At 33.4% G+C, this 12,431-nt stretch overlaps 2 protein-coding genes across 2 annotated transcripts; one reads left to right on the top strand and one right to left on the bottom strand.

The window, feature by feature from the left end:
* Positions 1-87: 87 nt before the first annotated feature.
* Positions 88-6,870, bottom strand: LOC144842117 (zeta-sarcoglycan-like). The gene is made up of 7 exons (XM_078698494.1): positions 6,685-6,870; positions 3,437-3,733; positions 2,919-3,006; positions 2,371-2,496; positions 1,750-1,822; positions 805-925; positions 88-296 (listed from the first exon to the last, which is right to left on the bottom strand). The coding sequence occupies exons 2-7, from the start codon at positions 3,722-3,724 to the stop codon at positions 144-146; spliced, it is 849 nt and encodes a 282-aa protein (XP_078554620.1). The 5' UTR covers positions 3,725-3,733; positions 6,685-6,870; the 3' UTR covers positions 88-143.
* A 54-nt stretch (positions 6,871-6,924) lies between these two features.
* LOC144842116 (dolichyl-diphosphooligosaccharide--protein glycosyltransferase subunit TUSC3-like) lies at positions 6,925-12,040 on the top strand. Its single transcript, XM_078698493.1, has 11 exons — positions 6,925-7,063; positions 7,356-7,525; positions 7,826-7,943; positions 8,944-9,026; positions 9,259-9,316; positions 9,421-9,561; positions 10,073-10,162; positions 10,350-10,413; positions 10,706-10,783; positions 10,910-11,000; positions 11,335-12,040. The coding sequence occupies exons 1-11, from the start codon at positions 6,944-6,946 to the stop codon at positions 11,348-11,350; spliced, it is 1,029 nt and encodes a 342-aa protein (XP_078554619.1). The 5' UTR covers positions 6,925-6,943; the 3' UTR covers positions 11,351-12,040.
* Positions 12,041-12,431: the final 391 nt, after the last annotated feature.

Here is a 12,431-nt window from a genome sequence, read left to right as displayed (position 1 = left end):
AATGTTGTACTGTGGAATAGCATTTTTTTTTAAATTCTATCAATGTATTCTATGGATGTATTTGTATTGTTCAACAACTTTTTTGGGTTGTTTTTTTAGTTTAATAAAACATTTTGTTTGAACAGAGAAGGTATTTGGGTGAATTAGGTACAAGTAGTATTGGTTGGGACACATTGCTGTGATGTTTCAGCAAGAAAAATACGGCCATTTTCACAGATACACAATTGGTAGGCACTGGCGGCTGTTGAAGAATCTGTTAATCCAGAAATTTGAATATTTGACGATTTTAAAATAATCTGCAAAAAGATAAAATAAGAAAGAAGTTATAGAATTTAGTTTTTGATGTTGGGCAGGATGCATTATTTTTTTTCCAATGAGAAAATCATGAATAATTCATTAGAATAATATAGGACATTAGAGAGGGCGCTATATAAGCGTGGAGAGAGGTTCGAGGTCTATCAAGAACATCTTTTTTTAATAGTTGAGAGAGATTTAGAGGGTTAGGTTTAGTATATTTGGGAAGTGCATCAGCTATCTTGCAATTCTTTATAATAGAAAATAATTAAGGTAATGAATTATTCATGATTTCTTTCCTTAAACTTATAGGGAAAAAAATAATGCTGCAGGACACCGGGCATTCAAAAAAAGGGGGAAAAGTTATCTATACAGTATGTACATGGTGTATTATAAGTTGGTTATACACAATTCAATATCTTTTTATCTTTCAATATTTTTTTCCAGAATTAAATGGATCTTGGAAACCTGTAGAACACAATTGTAAGTTCTCTTTCTTTCTTTACTTACTTTTCCTGTACTTGAACCAAGTGTCATGTCTCCATGGCAACTAGATTTAATGTCATTTTTAGAAGATATTGTTATTTTCTTAGCAGCATCCACTGTAACATCTCCTATTGGTGATTCTAACCTGAGGATTAAAAACAAAAAATATCAAATCATCTTGCATGTGATTCAGTTTCTCATTGAATAATTCCTACAGTTAAGCTCTGTCCACACTATCAAACTTTATGTGACATTTGATGTGCCCATATATGGACATGTAGATGTCATATTACTACCATAGCACATCAATCTTTTTTGTCAAACTAGTTAAATAAGTGTGATGTGCCCAAATATGGTAGTGATATGCTTAAATATGGTAGTGATGTGACATCATCATGTCCATATTTGGGCACATCACATTTTTTTGTCACATAAAGTTTGATAGTGTAGACAGAGCTTTAGAGTTGTATCACTGTTTTCAATTTAACGTCAGATTTCTCAAGTCTTTCGATAATCAAGGGAGATTCTCAATATTGTTAGTAATCTCTAGTCTCCCACTAAAGATGCAATTTCTCTTGTTTCTTTTGGATATACTGTACAAAAATCGGTTTCTGATAGTGCATGCATTTAGGGTTTAGCCTCAACTGCTAGGCAACTCTTACTTTAACCAACTTAAAGGCAAAATGTTTTGCTTCTAATTGTAACATTTGATTTGCATTGCTGTTTCAAGTATCCTGTGGCCATATTCACCATTTTATTTCCCTTAAATTTTATTCACTTAAATAGATTTTTCTACAGTGTTTCCCTTAGCCTAAGTGCGAATGGTGAATATATCCACTGGTATTTGTAAGGCATGATACAATTGACCATAAACCTCCACTGTACTTTGGGGTGTACACGTCGCCTCCTCCTGGGCCTACAGTACCCCATTCAAATCATGTTGTAATTTAATACATGAATATAACATACGTTAATGAATCAACTTCATTTGATGAAATTCTATCTGCTTGAACAGGACCTTGAAATGCTACACCTTCTGAAACTAAAAATGGAACATTCTAAGTTGGTTAGTTTTTTTAAAGCTCTGTCTACACTATCAAACTAGTTTGACAAAAGGTGTTATGTGCCCAATATGGTAGTGATATGCACATCACATTTTTTTTATCACATAAAGTTTGATACAGTAGTGTAGATGCAGTAGTCCAAATACCTTAAATTAACATAACTGCATTTTTCTAGTTAGGTGCAGTTCTTTGCTTGTGTAAATGGCGGTGGCAAAAAAAATGTAAAGCAAGCTAGTACCTGAAATGGTTTTTACTAAACATGGTAAGGCTACAGGTAACACTAAATTGTAACTAATAAAGTGTTGTATTTACACTAGGGGTTTTGATTATAATCATCATCGCATGTCTACAAATCAAACAGGATTGAACTACACCAACAATTTGTAATTGGAATTGTTGCAAAAGTTATAGGAAACCTTTATTGGTTGGTTTGTAAAAATCGGAAGGCAATTATCCTATTGCTTCTGTAGCGCATCATGCAATCCAACAATCTCTGATAAAAGAACACAATTTAATATATATCTACCTTTAAATTTGACATGTTTGACTATGTCCCCTATAGTAAGTAATTCATCACTAGCATCAAATAACATATTCTGTTCACTGTCATATATTATAAACCTTTCACTAAATGACTTTACAGATTTTGATCCTGTGGAAGAGAAATATACAGATTAATACAAAATAATCACTCTTAACAATACACACAGGACACATAGGAACCTTAGAGCAGGAGTGTCCCTACCCCAGTGGTACATGTATAGTTTATATGCATCATTGATAACATTAGCAGTTTTGGTTCAATCAATTAGAAAATGATCGATTTAGAGCTTCTTTTCATCCAAGCCATATAATGGTCACTAATTGGAGGTTTTAACCTATAAGATTCACATGTAACTAAGGACATCCCTATTCAGGGGACACTTCATCGTGAAAATTGATTGAATTGATAATATGTTTTAACATTATACAGCTGTCCCCATTCAGGGGCATTTTCTTGGGTCCCGAAGGTGTCCTCCTAATAGGGGTTCTACTGTACATTTAATGACTAATTTGACACCAGCATATTCTCACCAATTAAAAACTGTCCTGTGACATTTCCATTCCCATTTCTTGTATTGAAAGTAATATTATTCTTTGAGTTTAAGACTAAAGGCAGATCCTGAAAGAAAACATGAGGAAATAAAGCTCTGTCTACACCATCAAACTACAATTTGACAAAAAAGGTGTGATGTGCACAAATATGGTAGTGATATGACATCATCATGTCCATATATGGGCACATCACATTTTTTTTGTCACATAAAGTTTGATAGTCTAGACAGAGCTTTACTCTTGATGTAAACATTATAAATAACCTTTCAAAAATCATTGGTAAATAATTTAAGAGCTTTTGAACAACTTGTTAATTTACATAGCAGTCTGCTCATTCAAGCGATGCTACATTAATTTAAAAATGAATTATTAAGCTTGTTTTAATAAAGTGCTAAATATAGATTTATTTCATATTCACATAATATTGTACTATGAGGAGTCAACCTCCTTTGTTCTACTTTGTTCTACTGACGGTTCTACTGTAAAATGTTACTTACATAATTTGCATGTATGTTTGATGCATAGACTGGTTTAAGAAACTCCACATCTTCCGATATACTGATTGCATTATCCATTATTTTTATACTCCCTAGACCGTGAATGGAAAAGTCCAACACTTTGAGAATCCAGACGGTAAGGGCAAAATTAATGATGATGAGAACAAGCAGAAGTAGTACAAGAAAATACAGGCATCTTTTCCGCCAACCGTAAATGCCGATTTTGGTGGGAATCACTTCGGGCTCGCTGTCTCGATGTGTGGAGGTATACGCACCTCCTCTACCCATGCTTTAAACCTTTAAAAATAAATAAAAATTAAATTCTATATATTTTTTTTTTAAATCAAGGGTAGATCCAAGATTTTATAAACGTTTTTTTTGCTAACATACTAGTCAAAAATAGATATCAAATCTTAAAAATAAATTTATAACTTTTTTCTGTCAAAAGGCAGAGCGCACCACTGAATCCGCCCATACAGTAGGAGGTATACTTTAAATGTTTCCCCACCCACCTCCGCCCAGGAAGACATCTACCAGTCACCTACAGTACTATACTTTCAACGGAGTCAACAACAGAAAACATGAAACCTTAGGTGACATATGATTCACTCCATACACTTTTATATTACAATACTGTATTTAATATTCATTAAATAATAATTTATTTATAGAAACTGAGATGTGATATGTTTTCACATTTTTATATGGTATGAAAAATTATGTAATTAACATCTTATTTATAATATCATTTTTTGTTCTTACAGTATGTCCTATATGTATGATATTAGTATGAGAATTTTAGATTTGTGTTCATTGACAATTTATCTCTACATATACAGTCTTATACCTGTATTTCATCACACTAAAGAATTCCCAGTATCACACAACTAATTTATTTTACCAACTACAAATAGTTGAATGAGACTCAATTAATAGTTTAACCTATATATATTATACTGGATTATAAGTATAGTGACACACATTTTTTGATCGAAGAGTATGTCAAATTATTATGTCACTAACTTTGCTTGAGGGGTATGTGACAGGTATGTGCTACTGCCAGGTGACAATGAACTAGATAGTCACTAATTGGTGGTGACAGTTTACCTTTAGGGTATATCTATGAAAACCCACCCAGGTCACTGGTAATTAAAAGCGCGAATAAATTCCAGTGATATAAAAACGTCAACAACACTTTTGCAAACAGCATTTATTATTTTGATTCAATTTATGGAAGAGAATGCAATAATATACAGTATACTTTAATTGTAGAATGTTATTTTTTTTTTTTTTTTTTTATTTCTGTGCTCTGTATTGGGTTGACCAACTAGCTTAGGTGTTTAGCACCTGTTTGGTCTTTCCTTGCCTTTTATATTTGTTTTGTCTTCTTTGTATTGTATTATGGCAGAAAATTGAATAAATAATAATAAAATAAACAAATACAGTGAATAATAATATGTAACCAGTAGACCGTGAATAATCCCATGCTAATCTCATGTCCCAGTATAATCCCACCCACATTTGGACACAAGATTTAACATGCTTATTCCCACCCCACAATTTCTGCAAAATTTCAAACTGTACGAATTGAATTGACTAGTACACTCAGTCATATCAATAATGAATAAAAACAAAAATGTAATTATTCTAGTTTTCAAGAATCATATTGCAAAAAAAAATTCACAAACATTTTATTAGATACTAGTACTGTTAACTCTTCCTCTTTCCCAACCTTTCGTAAAAAACATAAAAATCATTTATTATCATTGTACTCAAACTAGATCTTCAAACTGTTTTTTGTCATGACTTTTTTTATTTTATATATATACGGTAATTATATTTATACAAATGTATTTTTTTCTTTTTGTTTATGGGTCTTGGGAAATCTCTTCTTGCAAAATCCTCTATTAATGGTATTTTAGTATTGTCTCATTATAATTACCACTCTTTTTATTGTATTGCTTTACCATTGATAGAAACTAATAATAAGTGTTAAATTATTATTATTATTCTAATATTTTCTGATTCCATTGTAATATTTTAACTGTTCATTTTATTGCCTTATTACTTTACTATATAATATAATTTATTACAAATAATGTCCATATTATTGTATTTTTCATTATGTTTACATGACATACATACACTCTGCATAAGTGCATCATTAAACACTACTTAAAAGGCTGTATTTCATATGTCACATGATCTTAAGATGTTGTTATAACCTGTCAATATATCACATTAATCATCAATTAAAGAGAGACTGCTGCTCGGTGAAGCGGAAAGCAATTGAGAAACAAGCGCTTTAAAATCTTCTAATGATAATGTTTAGCGAAATACGTTTTTGTACAGAAAAATATATCAAGATTGTTCAGCAATGCATAAAATAAATGAAAAACAGCGATTTTCTTTTATATTGATTTAGATTAATGATTATTAGCATTGATAGAGAAATATAATGAATATTCTATTCAGTATCTATTTACCGATTCAAATGGTACTTTTAAACTCAATGGACAAGCTTGCATTAAACATTCAAATAACAACATCACCAGTAGGTCACCCTATCGAATACTGTATGCTATTTGCTAAACAAAATGTTGTTAGGTTTTGACCCTATACAAAAAACCGAAAAGTCACATTTGATTTTTTCCGGTATTTTTTAATTGAAACACTCACTCATTCATATACAGTAGATACACTTTTTAAATCATATCATCTTTTCTTATCATCGTCTTTCACTCAATATCGCATTTTTTTTTTTTCGCAACTCAATTTAGTAGCACTCCTTACTAAATACCAGACGTTAATTTTATTGCGAGCCTCTTTAAAATGCGACAAACTGTAGTAAATCATGATCTTATTACTGTGCATACAGCTAGTTAGTAAAGATTATTATGATTAGTAGTAAGTAGGTATGGTATGTGCACATTTTTTTTATTTCTTTTCTACCAAGTGCCAAATCAAAGTGGTCTCAATTACCCTCTCTTGGTCCTTAAGTGACAAGATTTATAAATAGATTACAGTTGGATTATAAGCATAGTAAACTAACGACCAGCCAAATAAAGCTAGGCCTTCGAGTTGTGGAACCATAATCAAATACCAGTACATTGTACCCTCCTTCAACTGTGTTTGTTGACAGTAAATACTGTGTTCAATCTGCGCCTGCGGCCTAGCAAGCCGAGTGTTAAATACATATAACGGACTAAGTAATTGTCTAAACTCAAACAACAAAACATAGTGAATACCTTCAGAAACGAATTATTTCTTCTGCTTAAAATGAAAATAGATAAAATACATTTATAATTAGCAAAACACTCCCGATACGGACTACACTCGGAGAGATCTTGATTAAAAATAAATAATCCCTTCGGCATCTGTCCTCTAGAGGGAAGCAGACAGTACTCCCCGAAACCGAGAAGTGTATGCTACGCTTGATTGTATTGGCTAGATTGTCAAACCTAACAGTTGGTTAACCAATAGGATCTGTACAATTGTACTTGTGTTATGTTCATCATGGCGGCGACTGTTCGGCATCGGGGCTTAGCTACGATAGCAAAATTATGGCTGTTTACCCTCTTAATTTTCTTATTTACAAATGTGTCGATTAATGCAAAGAAAAAGGAGGTATTTCTAAATAATAATGCAGTTAAATATAAAGATAAATAGGTTTTACTTGTGCACAAATCATCCAGGCCAGCGCAGGCCACACTGCGCAGTACTGTCGAGCTCACACACAGCTCACACTGCTGCTCAGTCAGGCAACGCCGACTCGACCTCCTTCCGCCCAGTTTCGTATTCTTGGGCCTAGGCTCGACCAGTATTTTCTGTTGTATGCGAGTTTTGAATTTTATGAAAGATTTTTCTATTTGTAGGCATGGTGAACGATTTAACCTTTGATTAATTTTGTTTTCTTCAGCAAACTCTTGGAGAACGAGTAAAACAACTGACGGATTGGAGTTACAAAAGGCCAGTGATCAATATGAACGGTGAGAAGTATCGCCAGTTCATCAAAGCCGCACCAAGAAATTATTCTGTTATTCTAATGCTGACAGCCATGGATTCAAGAAGAAAATGCTCAGTTTGCAAGTAGGAGAAATTTATTATTCATATTTTTAAACTTCCTACTTCCTCTACAGTATAGGCCTATTATTAATATTATACATACATACCATTAGAAAGAAAGAAATTGTCCTCACATCTATCCAATAAAAAATTATTCTACTACCAGAACATGTTAACTTATCTGTCGAAGAAATCATGTTTGTCCTAAGAAACCTTTTTTTCACTCTTATTCAACAGCAAGAAACCGACCACTGAGTAGACAGATTGAATCGATTTAAATTAAATATACAATTACTTAAATAAATATTTTATCTCCTTTTTTAGGCAAGTGAATGAAGAGTTTCAGATCCTGGCAAACTCATGGCGCTTTTCCGGTTCCTACTCAAATAGACTCTTTTTTGTCAGTGTGGATTATGACAGTGGGCAGGATGTTTTCTCTGCAGTAAGTACAGTAGCCTCCCTCCCTATGCTACCCTCTGCAGTACATAGCTCCCAATGGCATCCATCAGTAGATATCCTTCCTCCCCTCTTCAATAAGTGTCTCCCCTCTTCAGTAAGTATCTCCCCTCTTCAGTAAGTGTCTCCCCTCTTCAGTAAGTGTATCTTCTCTTCAGTAAGTGTATCTTCTCTTCAGTAAGTATCTCCCCTCTTCATCTCTTCAGTAAGTGTCTCCCCTCTTCAGTAAGTATCTCCCCTCTGCAGTAAATATCTTACCTCTTCAGTAAGTGTCTCCCCTCTTCAGTAAGTATCTCCCCTCTTCAGTAAGTGTCTCCCCTCTGCAGTAAGTATCTCCCCTCTTCAGTAAGTATCTCCCCTCTTCAGTAAGTGTCTCCCCTCTGCAGTAAATATCTTCCCTCTTCAGTAGGTGTCTCCCCTCTTCAGTAAGTATCTCCCCTCTTCAGTAAGTGTCTCCCCTCTTCAGTAAGTATCTCCCCTCTTCAGTAAGTGTCTCCCCTCTTCAGTAAGTGTCTCCCCTCTTCAGTAAATATCTTCCCTCTGCAGGAAGTATCTCCCCTCTGTAGTGAGTATCTCCCCTCTTCAGTAAGTGTCTCCCCTCTTCAGTAAGTGTCTCCCCTCTGCAGTAAATATCTTCCCTCTTCAGTAGGTGTCTCCCCTCTTCAGTAAGTATCTCCCCTCTTCAGTAAGTGTCTCCCCTCTTCAGTAAGTGTCTCCCCTCTTCAGTAAGTGTCTCCCCTCTGCAGTAAGTATCTCCCCTCTGCAGTAAGTATCTCCCCTCTGCAGTAAAAATCTTCCCTCTGCAGTAAAAATCTTTCCTCTGCAGTAAAAATCTTTCCTCTGCAGTAAAAATCTTTCCTCTGCAGTAAATATCTTCCCTCTGCAGTAAATATCTGCCTACTGCAGTAAGTATCTCCCCTCAGCAGTAAGTACAGTATCTTTCCTCTTCAGTAACTGGTTTTTTCTTTTGAATTTTTTATTTACAGCTAAAAGCAACGTCAGCTCCAAGTATAATACATTTTCCCCTGAAAGGAAAGCCAAAGAAGGCTGATACATTTGATATGCAACGGTATGATTAAACAATTTTATTCCCTATTTAGATTATCACATAAGTATTCCTTTCACAATCCTCACTTTTTTCCCCTACAATCCTCACTTTTTTCCCCCACAATCCTCACCTTTTTCCCACCACAATCCTTACCTTTTTCCCCCCACAATCCTCATTTTATCCCCCACATCAACATTAAAAATATTTATTCTTTATATATTTCTTTTTATGTTAAATTTTTGATTTATTATAGGCTTGGATTTCAGGCTGAACAAATTGCCAAATGGGTTGCTGAGCGTACTGACGTAACGGTTAGTTCATCTTGTAGTCGCTTAGTTCTTTATAAGTTTGTTTCAAAGCCCTTTAAAACAAAAAATGTTTGTATTAATATATTTATTATTTTAATTTTTTCCAGATAAGAATCTTTCGTCCACCCAACCATGCTGGAATTCTACTACTTGGCCTGGCCCTTACAACCATTGCTGGGTTGTTATACTTTAGAAGAAATAACCTGGAATTTCTTTACAATAAAAACATGTGGGGTATGCTGGCACTGGTAAGCAAGTGTGTAATTAAGATTACCCGTAGAACAACAGATACTCAATTAAATACCAGCTTGGCATATCAAGTTTAAAGATGTATTGTCCCCCAAAAACATGAAAAATAAAGATTAATAAAATCAGATATTGAATAGGTCATTTTGCAGTTTTAATCAAGTTATTCACTTCTGTAGAAAAATAAATCAACAAAAATAATTATTTCACTTATAAAAAGACAAAAGAAATGCTTAATATTACCCAAAAACTATTGTCTGACAGACAATTTAGGTACTTTCTGCTTTAAACTACATTTTTTTCAGGAAAATGGTTTTTTTTTCGATCCAGTTTTTTTTCAGTGAATAACTATTATGTGACATTAAAATGGCATATTCAACAAAAACAATTTTTGTGTTAGGGGGACAATATATCTTTAAACTAAACTAATGAGAGGATAAGTTCAGCTATTAAGTTATTAAGCCTACTATTTTTTTTTGCTCTCTCAAACACGTTTCAAACTTGTTCTTTTAGTTGGTTGTATTCTCAATGATGTCTGGTCAGATGTGGAATCACATTAGAGGCCCACCATTTGCTCATAGAAACCCTCAATCGGGCCAAGTGGTGAGTATGTGACAATAATCATTGCCTGTAAACAGGCCAAAAAGAAACCACATGCTTGTGTGGGAGGAAGGGGGTGGCAGGGGTGGTGTTAACTATCCTTAAACTTCTTTCAGTCTTTTCAAAATTCTTGTTTTATATACCAACCTATTTCTGTGTATTCCTTTAATTATTATTTTTTTTCTTTTAGAACTACATTCATGGTAGCAGCCAGGGACAGTTCCAAGCAGAAACATATATCATATTTGTTTTATGTATCCTTTAATTGAAGTCAAGTGGGTTTGTTGTTTTTAGGGGACAGTGATTTTAAAACATGCTTGTTACACCCAATTCACAGTCCTGTATTGTAGGCAAATTCTGTAATACAGCATCTCATGTGTGTCACATGTGCTGCCTGTATCATAAAAGGGTAGGTTTTATGATACAGGCAGGCAGCACATGTGAAAAACATGCTGTTGTGCATAATTTACAGTTACTGGACACATTTATATACAGTACTGCCTACCCAAGCTTTATTTCATTTGACCCTTGACATTTTGTACACAGATGCCTTTCTGACTGTGGGAATGGTGTTATTAAGTAAAGATAATTTTATTACAGAGACAAATGGTGGTCAGAAAAGAGGTAAGATCGGTCGTAAATAAATAATAATAATATTAAATTAATATTAAGAATGAAAAAGGCATAAGCAAGTATCACTCTACAGTCCTGTATTTTGAAATAAATTAAATTTTTCTTTTTATATTTCAGTAATGACCATCATAGGTCTGTTCATGATAGTGTTTTTCTTCAGTCTTATTTTATCAATATTTCGTTCCAAATATAGAGGATACCCATACAGGTAAAACAAACTTTATTTTTTATTTTAATACCATTATATATGTAGATATCTTACAAATAACTGGTCCATTCAACCATGGAGTTATAAATAAAGAAGGAGAGGGCTCCATGGTATTTTCAAAGCCGAAGCCTTGCGCCAACAGGCTGCGTGTAAGACGCAATTAAACATTGTGTAACATTGGGAGGCGACGGACTACATATTAAAAAGGCTGATCTTCCGAGCTCTCTCCTTCTATTTTTATACAGCCACACTTTCTATGAATAGAAGACCAGTTGGTCATGAACGCTAGTTGATCAAACACAGTTTTAATGTTACCATCATTTTCTTCTTTTAGTTTCCTACTACGTTGATGGCTCTTTTCATCCTCACCATTTCAACTGGAATGACATCATCTTGATGAATATCGACTTTTGAAACATCTATTTTCTTTCAAATAAATATTATGTAATGTTATTTTAGGGGTTAGATAATGGTTGTAATTGTATTTAAAGTGCTTTAACAAAAATTAAAATATAGTTTGTATTTCTTTCCATATATTATTGAAAATTTCATGTCTTTTAATAACATTTTCCTGCTTTTTAAAATCGCTATAATGTCTGTATTTAGAATTTTATCATTCGGTGATAAATTGATGTTAGGGTGAACTTAAATTGTATTTTTACGTTAAAATGCTGCACATAGTGACTTAGAAATCGGTAGCTTTGCAACTAAGCATTTATGCATATTTAGGACTCAAAGGTATGAGGCGCCAACGCAGAAAAAAAACATTTTTAATCAACCAGAAACCATAGAATGTATACGTAACACTTGATATTCTGTAAATGTTTCACAAGTAACCACGATTTATCAGTCGTACAGCAAGGTATATTGAGAATCACCTATTTAAGCAAGGCCATTTACATGGCTCCAGTCGTGTGCTCAAATTTGAGTTAGTTTTTACTGACCAACCGACATAGTGAGCTGTAGAGTTGCATTGCACGCAACCAAAAACAGCTTTTATTAAAATAAATAATGTTTTTTTTAACTATTGTCTTAAATTAGTTCACAGTCAGTTTTTGAAAATCTGTAGATGTTATTTGCAAATAAAACATCAAAGCTAAGACTAGTGTACAGTATGTGTCATTAATTTATTGTTGCTAAACAATGCTATTTGTTTATATTTATTAAACTTTGCAGGACGCACTAGAAAAACAAAAGTGTTTAATGATAGCATATTGAAGCCAACAGCTGAATAGACATGTTTAATAAAACAGCTCCTTCCCAATAATATATTATCGCGTATTGAATTATATAAAGTTTTTCCAAAATTCTACCTTTACTATGGCTATAGGAGGTAACACAATATATGTGCATATAATATGGCTCTGTAAAAAGGTGTATTAGGCAATATTATTGCATAATATATTTTTAAAAGTTTTGGCCATTTAAAAA

This window comes from Antedon bifida, chromosome 5, assembly GCF_963402885.1.
Source record: "Antedon bifida chromosome 5, ecAntBifi1.1, whole genome shotgun sequence".
Lineage (NCBI taxonomy): Eukaryota > Metazoa > Echinodermata > Crinoidea > Comatulida > Antedonidae > Antedon > Antedon bifida.
This window is presented reverse-complemented; position numbering and strand designations above follow the sequence as displayed.